The sequence below is a fragment of the Grampus griseus genome, assembly GCF_964374135.1.
Source record: "Grampus griseus genome assembly, chromosome: 13".
Classification (NCBI taxonomy): Eukaryota; Metazoa; Chordata; class Mammalia; order Artiodactyla; family Delphinidae; genus Grampus; species Grampus griseus.
Genome location: NC_139007.1, coordinates 21,641,317 through 21,657,826, shown reverse-complemented (window position 1 = coordinate 21,657,826; position 16,510 = coordinate 21,641,317). Strand labels below are relative to the sequence as shown.

Sequence of the window (16,510 nt, the reverse complement as noted above, 5' to 3'; positions counted from 1 at the left end):
TAGGCCCTCTATTATCTTCCCGTTGTGAACTGATTGATGGAAATAGAATCTGGATGTATGGGATTAATCACAGTCTTTCTGTCTTGTTTAAGGCTCTTTAGATAGCGTTTCTGTGGTCATTACTTTTGAGCTAGATGTTTTTAATTTGTTTACTCATTATTCATAATTGTTTTCTGTGTAGCATCCTGTCTTTTGATATAGCAGATATTTTATTATAGGATTAGTCATCCACAGATTAGCCTAAATCTACTGTTAGTTAAAGAGGATTCAGGGAGAGAAAAGGTAAATTTGGAATCATATTTGCTTCAACAGTGATCTTTTATATATCTGATTTGGTAAACATGGTTTATTACTTTATATTATAGATGTATTGTATATATGTATAATTTATATTTGTTATATGTCACATATATATTACACATTTATTTATTGAAGTATCATCTCCTCGGAGGACTCTTGAAATTATCACACTTGACCCTTTATCTTCCTAAATGAACAAGGGACTGTTCTATCTAAGTAAAACTTAATGTTTTAATCTGGGGATCTTTTTTTTGATAATATTAAGACCAAGTTCTGAATTCTGCTTGGGGGCAGTGAGCTTAACAGAGAGGGACAGTTAGTATTTTTTATTTTTTTAAATTTTATTTATTTTTCAAAAAATTGTATTTATTTATTTATTTTCGGCTGCATCAGGTCCTTGTTGCAGCAGCAGGATCTTTAGTTGCAGTGTGCAGGCTTCTCTCTAGTTACAGCATGCGGACTCGATAGCGCTGTGGGCTCAGTAGTTGAGGTGTGCAGCCTTAGTTGCCCGCACCACGTGAGATCTTAGTTCCCCGACCAGGGATCAAACCCGCGTTCCCTGCATTGGAAGGCGGATTCTTAACCACTGGACCACCAGGGAAGTTCTAGTATTTTTAAAATAAGACCACTGTCATTTCCTTCTTCAGTAATAACTATTTTATTCTAATAAAATTAGGAAGAGAATGGTGGATTCCATACAGTTTACTTATTTATTTTTTTAATGTGAGAGAGGCTATGAAGTGTATTTTTTCTAACAGGAAGTTCACCTGTTCAAGGTTACTGTGTGCCTACTGTGTGGCACTTGCCTGTGAGTTCCAGGTGGGGATAGAGGTATTGACTTTGAGGACCCCTAACAGTTTAGAGAATTTGAAGCATTAACTGGGTAGTTAGCCTTTCTATTTTCCCTACTCTTTTACTTAGGACACTTTTCATAGATTGTATTAGTTTTCATATCTTTTCTGGATAGCATATTTCTTTGAGATGCATGCTCACTACCATGATCCTGTTTGTTACTAAACTAAACTTTAACTTTTCTCATAAAATGGGGTTAATATTAATATCATTAATATGAATTATAACACACCTCGTAGAGTTACTGTAAAGATTAAATTAATTGAAGTCCAGTGTCTGGTACACATAGCTTAATAAATATTAGCTGTTAGTATGATCATTATTATAATTTATTTTACAAATGCTTATGGAATATCTTACTAATTACCTGGAACAGTGATAAGCAATGTGAGGAGTATGGAAGAAATACTAAATGTTGTTTTTCCACAAGAAGTTATAATATAATATAGATGTGATAAAACAAACACATGAAACAGCAGTGAACTATGTATGACAATATATAAATAAGGACCAAACTGTGTGGCACAGGTTGTTGATGCTGCAGAAGAATTTGGAGCAATGATAAATCAGTGAGGGTGGGGCAATCAAGGTAAGCTTCATGCAGGAGATGGCACTGAAGCTGTGTCTGGAAAAATGGGTAGTATTGGAAAAGGATAGAAGGGTATTTCAGGTGGAGATGACTGGCACATTCACAAGACAGTAAAGAGGCAGAATTGGTGAAAGCAGAGGCCTCCAATTGCTGAGTGATAAGGCAATCAGAGAATAAAATCTAAGTCCTTGTCTTCGATTTTAAGCACCTTAATAGCAAAGTTTTATATTGAAGCTTTTTCAGCTCTTCCCTTTTATACATCTAACTATATAAACTTGTTGCCATCATGTTCCCATATGAATGATGACATGTCACTTTCTCTGAGGGAAGACACTGTATGCATCAAGTCTTCTTTATTTCTGCATGAGAACTTCTTGTCAATTTAATTCATTGCGTTTGTTTGTTATTGCAATGAGCATCAATTTCTTTTCTTTATTCCTGCCTCCTTTTTTTGTTAGAGCATGATGGCTGTTTCCTCATTTATTTCTGCAAAACACCCTTTTGGGGAAGAGCAGTGAGAAGGAAGAGTTATGAAATATTAATTAAAAGAGAAGAAAAGTTATACTAAAATATTAAATATTCCTATAAAGGAATTATAAATAATGTTATTTCTAATATATTAACTCTGTCTTATAAAGAGTCCTTGTGTCAATGGATTCTTCTCCTTTCACAGTGCCCCTAGCACCCAACAACTCTCCCCTCCCTGCCTTAAGAGAGATGTATGAAGAATCCGTAGCTTGAAGTGAACTATCCTGTTTGTGGTCAGTTTACGCTTGGTCCATTAGAAATTTCATTTCAAGCTGTATTATATGTATGGGTTTGTTTTTATAATAGTGTTTTTCATAGCCTGGAATGGTTATAATTGAAAGTACTGTGTTCTTTATAGTTATGAGTAACTACATCATTTGAGTTTCACTTTGATTGTCAGATTGCTTTTAAACTATGGTTAACACTTTCAATAAATACAAGTTTGGTAGATACTTTATAAGCAACACTGGTAGGTAGTTTATAAACAATATTATATGTACTCTAAGAAGAAAATGAAGCAAAGTATTTTGGATGATTTTAGTTATGGCAGTAGCACATAAATAGAATCTAGTTTGCCATTTCTCTTGAGTATGTCTTCACTTTAGACTGCCATACTTAATCTTTTGAGTACCTCTCTAATGAGTGACAAACTGTTGAAATTTTAAGTACTTACAGAATAGTTAATTTCCTCAGTAAGCTGTGTGCCTTTAGATTTTACTTTTATTTGTGCCTTGTACACATATGGAGTTATTTCACTTTATTTTAAGCTACCTTGATTTTGTCTTACTAAATTATATTTTACCTTATAAAACAGTTGAAATGCGCTTGCCATTTTCAGGTATTGTAGTAGAATTCTACTTAAAAACAGTAGTAGTTGGGGCTTCCCTGGTGGCGCAGTGGTTGAGAGTCCGCCTACCGATGGAGGGGACATGGGTTCGTGCCCTGGTCCGGGAAGATCCCACATGCCGCGGAGCGGCTGGTCCCGTGAGCCATGGCCGCTGAGCCTGCGCGTCCGGAGCCTGTGCTCCGCAACGGGAGAGGCCACAACAGTGAGAGGCCCGCGTACCACAAAAAAAACCCCAAAAAACAGTAGTAGTTGAAAGTGTTTTTTTAGCTTTCAATTTGCTGCTTGGAACCATTTAAATTACAGAGTCATATTAATATGCCCTTCTTACATGCCATCTAACAGGAAGTCTATCAGTGCTGCTGCTCATATATAGTAACATTTCTTTGTAGCCATCTCTAGATTTCTTACATATAATAGATAAATCCACAGTGTCTTTTCCTTTTCATTAGCTGTGCGTTTTTTTCTGATGGTAAAGACTGTTATTCTTATAAACACTGTACCTTGTAAAATAAAATGTAAAGACATCTCCACTTCCTTGTAAAGTTAATCTGATCTCAGAGGCAACACATTGCTTTACCTTATAGAACCACCAAAAGCAGACTTACTATTCCCCTCCCTCCCCCCAAAAAGGGCATCTCAGTGCATTCATGACATACTTGATGTTCACATCGATTCGATTCGAAGACTTGCCTCATGCTGCTTGCCTGGTGCCGCCGCCTTGCTCTTCTTAATTAAGGAAAAAAGTCATGAGAACAACTTTTCTGTTTTTGGAGACAAGGAGTATTTGTGGATTAAATCTCTGTTGGCCAGTTAACTGAAGTCCTATTCTTGGCATCTCTTATGTTGTTCTCCCGACTTCTCCTTCCTCCTCTGCTCTCCCATTTTTCCCATTCTAATTGCAGTAATTCACATATCAAATCACACTCCTGATGCAGAAATTCTAGTCTTAGAAAGAGGCTATTTTAAAATTAAAATTGTTTGGAGCATCACTTGCTAGAAAGTGAAAGGAGGCTCTGAACTTGTGACTTCTATAATAATAACCAGACATCAGGAAATGAAGTGGAATATTGGTTTGATCTTAGAAATAAATTAACTTGGGCCCTACCAGTCATAATCAGAACATTTACAAGACAATATTTGTTGACAATTACGCCACAAGTGCTTTCAGATGTATTAGTCCTAGCTAAGGATGTAATACGGCAACATTTAAAAATTTTGCATGAATACCTCAGGTTTATTTTTCTAAAACTAGACGGAAGAAGAATTTTTGGAAGCTGTTAAGCTCTTCCTTTTTTCTGTTTTGCCTCATCTGTCATCTCATTTATAGAAATCCTATTTTAAATTTCCCAAGACCAGGTAATCTTTATCTTGTTTGGATCATGCTAGAACTTCAGCTGTCAGTTTTGGTTGTGCATATCAAAATATTTTATGGCAAACTCACCTACGTATAAATTTACTTAATATCCATTTATTTTAAAATCTGCCTTATATTTCTCAGTATTTTAATATCAGTGGTTAGTTCTTCCTTAGGGAGGTATGTGTTGTTTTTTGTTTGTTTTGTTCTTTTTCTCCTGTGTGTTGTTTTTTTTTCCTGTATTTTTTTACTTACCAGCAACCATTGATCACTCACCTTGTGTCAGGCACTGTACTAGAGGCTTGGGATTATAATATAAAATGTTATAAGATTACATTTCACGGCATTTGATAAGAGAGTCTTGAAAACTTTTATCAGTGGTTCCAGTGTTGGGTCATATTTTGAGGGCATGCGCCTAACGGAAGTCCCTGAAGACCAGTGTGTGGGTTTTCACTTAACATGCACGCCTCTACTTTCAGGGTTTAAAAGTCTTTAGTAGTCAGAAGATTACTACAGTACATAATTCCCATGGGTCTGTTATAGAATTTGCCAGTTTGTCTCTGTTTCTTGTAGTTTAACTACTTCAAACCTACTGCTTCTTTAAGACTATGAGTTCCCGAGGCGGGGATCATCTTTATGTCTCTAATACCTGGCCTAGAGTCTGGCATATACTCTAAATAATTGATGTATAATAAATGATTCAATTTCATAAAGAGAAAGAAGATGAGGAAGAGCCAAGATTGAATAGAGGATTGAGCTAATTTCCCTCCTTGTTGACTTTCTTTTTTTCCCCCTGTTGCTCCTTTTAAAGAAGTAGGCCATGTTGGCTGAAGTTGTCCGCATACCTGAAGAGGTTGGCCAGAGCTTTGCAAGCCCCACACTGATTTTATCACTCAGCATTGATCATGTTGTGGGGAATTAATTATCCTTAACCAAACGTCTTAATTATTAAGAAGTGAGATTTAAGAACAAAGAGCCAGAGGAAGAGAAGTTTGATTCTCAATTCGACCTCTTACAAGCTGTGTGTCCTCAGGCAAATTAGTAATTTCTGTTAGCCTCCAAATCTATTAAATGGGAATAATAATGGTACCTAACACATGGGATTCTTTGACAAGATTAAATGACAATCCTAAATTCCTAACACTAAAGGAGTATTCAAATTAAAATTAATACCAGAGAGAAGGCCGATATAATGTAGAATTAAGCTTAGCACAGGGCCTTGCACACTGAAGGTCTCAGTAAGTAACAACTATAATTATTATGGTTTTCGTGGCTTTGTAACCGTCAGCACTAATTTATAGTAATACAGTCGACCCTTGAACAGCACAGGTTTGAACTGCTAAGATCCACTTATATGTGGCTTTTTGACTTCGCTGAGGGTCAGTGCCCCTAATCTCTGTATTGTTCAAGGGTCAACTGTATATCATTACATATAGATGTGTGTGTACACACATATGCATTAAATATACACATGTATGTACATACTCAGGTCTCTATTTGTAGCAACTCATTTCTAACTACTCAGAAAGTTATTTAGCCCTTAGAAGATTGTTTTGTGACTGTGTGATCGAAGGAAAAGGGTTAGGTTATCTTGAGGGATATTTCATCCGGAGCTTGGAAAATTAGGTCTTCCACAGTAGTACATGCTTTTCTGGCATCCAGATAACTCCTCTCTGCTAATTGTGTCAGTCAGTCTCTATCCTCTCCTCTGACTATCTGCCTCTTTTTCTCCCTCTTTTCTTACATGTAGACATGCATTGACTATATACATTCTGACAGATTTATACTTTTTAACTCTCTTATCTGTCATTAACATTAAATTTCAATATTTCATACAAGGCAATTCATTTTTTCTTCTTTTTAAGACATGCTGCATTTTGGAAATATGCTTTGGTCATTCAGTGTATTCAACTGATTTAGACTGAACAAATGTTAGTTAAGTACATACATTATTTTATTTAATCCTCAAAACATTTCTGTGGAGTTAAGTCATAACCCGTTTGCCCAACAAAATAATGAGGCTACAGAGGAGTTAAATGAGTTGCCTGAAGTTACACAGGAAACAAGCACCACAGTTGGGAATCAGACATATAGTGTGATTTCCAGCCACCCTTTCCACAGCACCATAACAGCCTGAACAAAAAGGACCTAGAAATCTTCATCTATGAGTCAACTATCTCAGGGTAGATTACTTCCACAAATCTTATCCATTCTGTAGTGATTTTTAGTTGACTCAACTTCAGAATGACCATTCCTGCCCTTGTAACCCTCCTTGTTAACTGGCAGAGTGGGAGAAAATAAAAGATTACAGGTCTTTGAGAAGAGAAAGAATAAGTGTTAAAGTTGGGAAGGTATCAAGTAAGTGGAGGGCTGGATAGTTTTAGCAAGGAATGAGAAGGAAAGCTAAGGTTGTATGTATAGAAATACAGATGAATTGAAAGATGGAGAAACTTGTACCTCAAGACTGGATCTTCTCCACTCAATGAGAAATAAAAGTGGTTTTTGGAGTGAGAAGTAAAGGGATGGTCTGGGGAGATTTAGAGAAAGGAGGAGGTCTGGAACAGTCTTTGTGGGATTCAAGAAGAGAAAAATGTTTGAAGTTGTTGAGAGACTTGTATCTTAGGAATGGATATTTTTGGGGCTTTCTAAAACATAGAACGTACCTTTTAGACCTTTTTTTAAAATTTTTATTTTATTTATTTATTTTTGGCTGTGTTGGGTCTTCGTTGCTGCACGTGGGCCCTCTCTAGCTGTGGCGAGCGGGGGCCACTCTTAGTTGCAGTGCGCGGGCTTCTCATTGTGGTGGCTTCTCTTGTTGCGGATCATGGGCTTTAGGTGCACGGGCTTCAGTAGTTGCGGCATGCAAGCTCAGTAGTTGTGGCTCGTGGCCTCTAGAGCACAGGCTCAGTAGTTGTGGCACACGGGCTTAGTTGCTTCGTGGCATGTGGGATCTTCCCGGACCAGGGATCAAACCTGTGTCCCCTGCACTGGCAGGCAGATTCTTATACACTGCGCCACCAGGGAAGCCCTAAACCATTTTTAAGTGTACAAATCCGTGACCTTAAGTACATTCCCAGTGTTGTGCAACCATAACCACTGTCAATTTCCAGAATTTTTTCATCATTTCAAACAGAAACTTTGTACCCATTAAACAATAACTCCCTGTTCCTGTCTCACCTTGGTCTCTGGTAACCGCTATTCTACTTTCTGTCTTTTTGAATTTGACTTTGCTACATACCTCATATAAGTGGAATATATAATAGCTGTCCTTTTGTGACTGGCTTATTTCACTTAGCATAATGTTTTCAGAGTTCATCCATGTTGCAGCATGTCAGCATTCCATTCCTTTTTAAGACTGAATAATATTCCATAAACAAGATATATACCACATTATGTTTTTCAATTGTTGATGGGCATATGGATTGTTTCTACCTTTTGGCTATTGTGAATAATGCTGCTATGACATTGGTGACAAGGAATGGGTTTTAAAACTACATCTTAAAAAAACCGTATGAAATAACTATGTGCTTATACTTCCACACTGCTTAATTCTTTCTGAAAGCCTGGTTAATTTATTTGAGGAAAAAGGTAATGTTGTTTGACTACCCCTCATGGATTTGCTGAGCACATTCTAAGGTTGTAATGACCATAACCCACTTCAAGAATTCACATCAGTCACTTAATAGAGTGGAAAACATGAAAGGAAAAGTATTGTGATTATTAGATAACCTCCATCTTGCGTTTTGGAAATAATAGAATTAGTTTCACCGTAAGGACATGAGGGTCTTTCAGTCATTTATAAAATGTGGTCCTAGACAGCTTGGTAACATTTACTTTATATTCATGGCTTTAAGAAATGTTAAAATTATCATGCTTTATAGCACTGCCAGCACTATCTGGTGATGTCTTTCTTATGGATATCTCATGATTTCCTATTGTCAGCCCAGCATATGAGATTCTGGAACTTCGTCTTGAATATACTTAGACTAGATTATAGCTGTCACATTACTGAGGTTCAGCTGTCTCATGCATTATGTTAACTTTTGTTAATTGATCAAGGCATATGTCAAGGGTAAATATAATGATTTATAAGCAAAATAATTGATGTGCAATATGGTATTCTGGTCATTTTTAAATTTGAAGTAATTAAAAACAATTCTGCTACTATATCATTAGTTATCAGTGTGTTTTGAACAGATATCAAAATAAAGAATAAAATGAATTGTTACAGTTCAAATTCTTTTATATGAGCTATTCAGCTAGGTAAGAATTTCCTTCAAGGGCTTTGCAAACTAAACCAGTCAGTAAGTTACTCTGTTTGAACAAAAGAATATACTGATTGAATTAAGGCAGGAATTGTCTGTTAACTCAAAATAGGCTCATTCATGTTTATAAGTAGAGTCATGAAAATGATAAAGAATTAACTACAGCAAGTCCCCTACATACGAACGAGTTCCATTCTGAGAGCGCATTTGAAGTCCAATTTGTTCGTAAGCCCAACAAAGTTAGCCTAGGTACCCAGCTAACACAGTTGGCTATATAGTTCTGTACTGTAATAGGTTTATAATACTTTTCACCCGAATAATACATAAAAAATGACCAAACACAAAAAAATAAAGAAAACATTTTAAATCTTACAGTACAGTACCTTGAAAAGTACAGTAGTACAGTACAACAGCTGGTATGCCGGGGCTGGCATCAAGTGAACAGGCAAGAAGAGTTACTGACTGGAGGAGGGAGAGGAGGTGGGATATGGTAGAGCTGAAGGATCGTCAGCAATAGGAGGCAGAGGGCAAGCTGCAATTTCACTCACGCCTGACTTGATGGAATGCACATTCACATCTTTGAAAGTTTGCAACTTGAAGGTTCCTATGTAGGGGACTTAACCATACTTTAAAAAATAAAGATAGCTAATATGTACCTAGCAATGAAAAAATACTAACTCAATACCTACCAAAATCTATATTTAAAAAAAAGGGATGCATATATAATATTTACTAGAGGAGTATTCAAATTAATAGTAAAGAGAAGATCAATATAATGTATATTCTATCAGTGAGACACTTAGGCAGTTCTCTGTAGTTTTGGCAGTTCATGTGTCAGCAGTTTGTGGAGAGTTCTATGAAGCTGAAATTCAGATTTGAAGTAATTCTTTACAGTGTGGAATATAACAGTCTCAGTCATTCTGGGGTCTGTGATTTAAAAAAAACATTTCTTTCTTTGATTGATCATAGCTATTATTGAAATAGCTGGTAACGTGACATGGTGCTATAATTTAGACAGAAAAAAATGGAATTGTGAATTATATCCACTCAGCTTAAATCTCCCTGTTTCTTGTCTCCACAGTATCTTTTGTACTTTTTCTGCAGAAATGGCCCCATAGCATAATGTTCCTACATTTTCCCAGGGGAAAAGGAGGATGTCACAGAGTCTTGTCTGAAGTATACAAGGGGAACTTGTACAACAAAAATATAGGGAAAAAATAAAATAAGTTTCAGAATTTCCCAATACAGGAAATGAAAGTTTTATTCATTTATTTTATTTATTAATCTTTTAACAAATGTGCTTTACATATACATCTTGGAGTCAAGGAGGTGAAAATTTATGGATATGATGATGATTCATGTAATTTCAGATGTTTAGATTTGAGGCTAATCCCTACATAAATCATTCTCCCCTCTCTTCTTTTGTAGGTTAAAAGTAAGCTATAGAATAATTCTTATGACCAGTAGATAATAAACCAGGTGGGGAGCTATATGTGTTTGATGATTTCCCTGTTAAAAACCACCTTTCAGACTTTTTGCTTCATGTTTACACAAGCAGGTCTTAAAATAATAAACCAACTCTCCATTTAGAATGATCAGGGTGGGTTGATTTAGAATTATTTGTAGGCCCAGTTTGTGATATGGCCTGTGAACATTTGTACTTTCCTTTTTTAATATATTTAGCAAAACTTTGAAGATGAAGTTTGTACATTATTTTTTACAGCTTTATTGAGGAGTATTTGATATATGATAACCTGCACTTAGTTAAAGTGTGCAATTTGATTTTTAAGTGTGAAATCACCACTCCCGGAATAAGATGATGACCATGTCCATCAGCCGCCGGCCCCCCCCCCCAAAATTTCCTCCTGCCCCTTGTTAATCCCTCCCTCCCTCTCTCCTCCCGCACCCTTCACTCCCTTTTCTGGCAACCACTGCTTTGGGGTATTCATTTTCTAGAATCTTATGTAGATGAAAACATACACTGTATGTGTCTGTGGTGGTCTTCCCCCACCCCCCCTTCTTTCAACATTAGATTCATCCATGTTGTTACATGTATCAGTAGTTTGTTTCTTTTTATTGCTGAGCAGCCTGTTGTTGTATAGATATATCGCAATTTACTTATCCGTTCACCTGTGTATGGATGGACATTTGAGATGTCTTCAATCTTTGGCTATTATAAATAAAGCTGCTGTGAGACTAGGAAACAAGTCTTCTCGTATACATATGCTTTCATTTGTCTTGAAATGGGACTGGCCATTTTTTTCTCCAAAGGATCAGATAGTAAATATGTTAGTCTTTATTGGCTCCAGGTGGTAGGCTGGGGTAGTGGTAGGACTTCATTTGTTTCCCTTCTCTTAGGTACCATCTTATCTTGGCTGGGACTGGAAAATTTGTCTATACATTTTTAATGCACTTATGTTCCTTTTTTTGTTTTTTTTAATTTTACTGCCTTTCTATTTAAAACCATTATGCCCAGATATGTGAGTTCTGTGTTTTCGTATTATATTTATGCCATAGAATTTGTAGCTCTAGTACTAAGAAGAGGATGAGTGACTTGTGGATTCCCTAGAAGCTCATCTCTTAAAATACTCATCTATTTTTACAGGAATATTAAAATATGTTAATATACCAATTAATATTGTATCCCTCATTTAGGAGTCACTCTTACTCTCTCACTGATTGCTTATGTTGGTTTTTTTCTTTGGACTTTTTATATTAAGACCTTTTATAGTATGAAGTATACATACAGAAAAGTACATAAAACATAAATGTACAGCTTACTGAAATTTCATGGAACCAACATACATTTAACTACTACTCAGAACAAAAAAAAATCATATTGCCAGCACCCTAGATGCCTCCAGCATGCTATTTCTCATTCACAAATTTCTCTCTCCCACCAAAGATAGCCATTATCTGTAAGTTTGTGATTTTTACCTCCTTGCTCTTTTTTATACTTTTGTTACTTAGGTATGCAATTCTAAACACTAGGGTTTGGTTTTGCCTGGTTTTGAACCTTACATAAATTCAACCCTATGTTCTTTTATATTTGGCTTCATGTCTCCTTTACACAATCTTAATATAATCTGGGATAGTACCTCACTTTCACTTTTCATGATCTTGACAATTTTTTTTTTTTTGCGGTACGCGGGCCTCGCACTGTTGTGGCTTCTCCCGTTGCGGAGCACAGGCTCTGGACGCGCAGGCTCAGCGGCCATGGCTCACGGGCCCAGCCGCTCCGCGGCATGTGGGATCCTCCCGGACCGGGGCACGAACCCGTGTCCCCTGTATCGGCAGGCAGACTCTCAACCACTGCGACACCAGGGAAGCCCGATCTTGACACTTTTTGAAGACTACTAGTTATTATATAGAACGCCCCTTAGTGTGATCTTTTGGGGGGGTGTATTTTTAGGAAGGCACACCACGAAAGCAACAGTGTGCTCTTCTAGGTGCATTATGTTGGGGGTGGGAGCTCATGTTGGTAATTTTGATTATTTGGTTAAGTGAGTCTGCTGGATTTTAAAGTTGCTATGTTTATGATTAGTAAGTGTTTTCTGGGTTGAAATTTTGAGACTAGGCAGATGTCAGGTTTCTCATCCTACCTTCCTCTTGTAGTTTTAGTATTTTTCAATGGTTTTTGCCTGCAACAATCGTTACTGTGGTGTTTTTCAATTTCAATTAGGCAAATATTTCAAATATGGTGAATTTCAATTTCCTTCATTCTTTTTTTTTTTGGTACATGGAAATAATTTTATTTTCATACTGTAGCACAGGAGACATACAATCAATATTTTTTCCTAGCGTGTGCAATATATAAATTATTCACATTAAAAAATTTAAGAACAGAAAGCCTCGTATGCAGGAGGTATTTAAAAATGTATACCTAATTTTGAATTGGCGTTTTTGACAGTATACACTATTAGCTTTATAAATCTGAATGAAAATGACGATACACCTTTGAACAAGTACACATAGGGGTCCACTCCAGATACTTAATTCAGTATATGGATAACTCGCTCTTCACTTTGGTCGCTGGGATTCCAGATGCTGAGGCATATGTGAATCTGAAAGATACTTCCAGAAGTATATTTATTACACTGGCGTTTTAAAGATTTCTTTTTCTTCTACTCTCCTTTATAACGAGGGGTCCTTTTCTCTTTAAAAGCAGGAAGACCTTCAAGTCTGTCTTTCGTTGGAATAGTCTGAGCATAACAGGCTTCTTCTATGGCTAATCCTGTTACTAAATCGACCTCCATCCCTTGCTTAATTGCTAATTTTGCCACTCTCATTGCAACAGGTCCCTGAGGTAAAAACTCTCTTGCTAGGTCCAAGGCCTTTCTATAGGCAGCATCCCCCTCCTGGTTCTGTTCCAGAACATGGCTGATCAAGCCCACTGCTTTGGCTGCTTGGCCATCGAGCACACGTGCAGAGAAGATGAGCTCTTTGGCCAGGGACATCCCAATGTCACGTGGCAGTCACTGCGTGCCCCCTCCACCAGGAATAATTGCCAACTTTGTTTCAGCCAGGCCCATTTTTGCAGAAGAAGCTGCTACTCTTATATCACATGCTAAAGCCATTTCAAGTCCACCACCTAAAGCGAGTCCATCTATTGCCGCAGTGGTTGGCACTGGAAGATTAGCGATTTCATTAATCACTGCTCTTATTTTGGAGACAAAAGGGCCAACTTCACTGGAATTCATTTTGACTCTTTCCTTAAGGTCAGCACCAGCACAGAATATCCCTGGGACTTCACTTCTTACTATGATGGTCCGTACTTTCTTATCAGATTTTAAAGCATCCACAGCTTTTGAAAGCATTTTTATAAGATTTGTACTCAATGAATTTTTGGTATAAGCTCTGTTTATTCCAAGCACCACAGTTCCTCGGTTCTCCTCTACCAGATACCGCATCCGCAGCTCGTCCTCCGTCTTCACCTCAGAGCTGTAGCCCCTCCGCCAGGCCGCACCCCCGACCGTGGGTGTCCAGCCCCGAGCCCAGGTCGCCGGGTCGACCCGCGGGACCGTCCAGGAGCCGGATAGCCTCCACCCAGGGCCGAGCCGCGCACAGCAAGCGGCCACCAAGCGAGCGCGGCCGGCCTACAAGATACCCGAGGCCCCGGGTGCCGCTGCGGCCGCCGCCGCCTCCATGTTGACTGTTTCTCCTTCATTCTTTTTCAGTGCATTAATAGGGATTGAAATGGAAAAAACCACTGTCCCCTCTTCCTCATATACTTATTTATATTATTAAGGATTTAGGAATATTTTACGCCATGGGTTATAATACAGCACTATGATTTTATTTTGCCGTTTTGGCTTTGGTCCTTGGGAACGCCTTCAGTTCAACATCTGTGTCTTTTTGGCATGCTCTCATCACTTTTCCATTATCTCCTTACTTCCCAGTACCACAAGATGTTCCAGGCTCTTCTTATACTTTTCCCCCGTCAGTCCAGAAATCAGCCCTTTCTCCAAAGAGTCCAGGTGTTTTTGTTTTTTGGGTTTTTTTTTTTTTTGCGGTACGCGGGCCTCTCACTGCTGTGGCCTCTCCCGTTGTGGATGGCCTCTCCTGTTGCAGAGCACAGGCTTCGGACGCGCAGGCTCAGCGGCCATGGCTCACAGGCCCAGCCGCTCCGCGGCATGTGGGATCTTCCCGGACCGGGACACGAACCCGCGTCCCCTGCATCGGCAGGCGGACTCTCAACCACTGCACCACCAGGGAAGCCCTGTTTTTGTTTTCTAATTGGTGAAGATTGATGGTTGGAAACACGGATCTAGGTCCTCCGCACGGTTGTTGCTGCTGGGTGTCATTACAGACCCTCTCAGTTGTCAGAGCTAGGAATGTATTTGTTTCTACCGGCACACAGATTCTTCATTTAACCATCTGATTGTTGTTGTTGGTGGTGGTGGTTTTTCATTTTTTTCATGAAAGTCTAGAGCATTTTGTTATTCCTATACCAGGGTTTAGAAAGCAAATCAGAAAAGTGTAGGCTATGAAAAGTCTGTAAGGATAATAAACAGCTCACTCATTTGCTAATTCAAGTTTCATCTGGGGCTAATGGCATATGCTGCTTTTACCTACATTCTACTAGAAGTCTCAAAGAATAATGTAGGCCTTCTCAGTAATGTGCATTTTCTCAAATTCAGAAGGGCCCTAGTGATCCCATATTAGATGCATTTACTTTCTCTTTTTTTCTAGTATGAAATATACTGGATGTAGTCTGCTCTTTGGAGAATTTGCTCATTGGCTTCGAAGTGGGATTTTATTTGTCAGTCAGTATTCATGATACTGAAAGTTTTTTCAAAGTATTTTTGCAGTTGAAAAGTGTATCAGTTAGTGGGTAATGTAATTAGGGCTTGTAGAGAGAACAGTTAATTTTGAGTTATGTAGCTTATTTTTAGAAAGATCCCCTTTGCCTTTTTTTAACTTTTAATTTGAAATAATTATACACTCAATTTCCTTTTAAAGCAATTTTTTGTAAGCCTGATATATCGTCAGTGAATGATGGTGAATGAGGTTCTTTTAATTAATCTTTCTATTACCTGCCAAGTTTTAATTTTACTTTATATGAGAAAATTTTCTGGAAATAATTTTGCAGCTTTCTTTCCAGGATAGATATTTGTTAATATTTGTATTTGGGAAATTGAAGCAAAATGAACGTTAGATTTGCCTATCTTTACTTTTGTCGAAAGCTCTAATAGATTTCCTTTCTTTTTTTCTTTTCCAGCAATGCCGCCATTTTTTTTCTAATATCTTTATTGGAGTATAATTGCCTTACAATGTTGTGTTAGCTTCTGCTGTATAACAAAGTGAATCAACTATAGGTATACATATATCCCCATATCTCCTCCCTCTTGTGTCTCCCTCCCACCCTCCCTATGCCACCCCTCTAGGTGGTCACAAAGCACCGAGCTGATCTCCCTGTGCTATGCGGCTGCTTCCCACTAGCTATCTGTTTTACATTTGGTAGTGTATATAAGTCCATGCCACCCTCTCAGTTCGTCCCAGCTTACCCGTCCCCCCTCCCCGTGTCCTGAAGTCCATTCTCTATGTCTGCCTCTTTATTCCTGTCCTGCCCTTAGGTTCTTCACAACCTTTTTTTTTTTTTAGATTCCATATATATATATATATTAGCATATGGTATTTGTTTTACTCTTTCTGACTTACTTCAGTCTGTATGACAGACTCTAGGTCCATCCACCTCACTACAAATAACTCAATTTCGTTTCTTTTTATGGCTGAGTAATATTCCATTGTATATATGTGCCACATCTTCTTTATCCATTCATCTGTTGGTGGACAGTTAGGTTGCTTGCATGTCCTGGCAATTGTAAATAGTGCTGCAATGAACATTGTGGTACATGGCTCTTTTTGAATTATGGTTTTCTCAGGGTATATGCCCAGTAGTGGGATTGCTGGGTCGAATGGTAGTTCTATGTTTAGATTTTTAAGGAACCTCCATACTGTTCTCCATAGTGGCTCTATCAATTTACATTCCCACAAACAGTGCAAGAGGGTTCCCTTTTCTCCACAACCTCTCCAACAATTATTGTTTGTAGATTTTTTGATGATGGCCATTCTGACTGGTATGAGGTGATAACTCATTGTAGTTTAGTTTTGATTTGCATTTCTCTAATGATTCATGATGTTGAGCATTCTTTCATGTGTTTGTTGGCAATCTGTATATCTTCTTTGGAGAAATGTCTGTTTAGGTCTTCTGCCCATTTTTGGATTGGGTTGTTTGTTTTTTTGTATTGAGCTGCTTGGGCTGCGTGTTAATT

The 16,510-nt window shown here is 37.9% G+C and overlaps 2 protein-coding genes across 2 annotated transcripts in view; one reads left to right on the top strand and one right to left on the bottom strand.

The window, feature by feature from the left end:
• RNGTT (RNA guanylyltransferase and 5'-phosphatase) overlaps positions 1 to 16,510 on the top strand; it is a 221,891-nt gene that overhangs the window by 148,574 nt on the left and 56,807 nt on the right. The window lies entirely within an intron of this gene.
• Positions 12,639 to 13,555, bottom strand: LOC309831727 (methylglutaconyl-CoA hydratase, mitochondrial-like). The gene is given in 2 exon segments (XM_082669047.1): positions 12,639 to 13,210; positions 13,214 to 13,555. Coding segments are annotated over 2 exon segments (690 nt in total). The 5' UTR covers positions 13,553 to 13,555; the 3' UTR covers positions 12,639 to 12,859.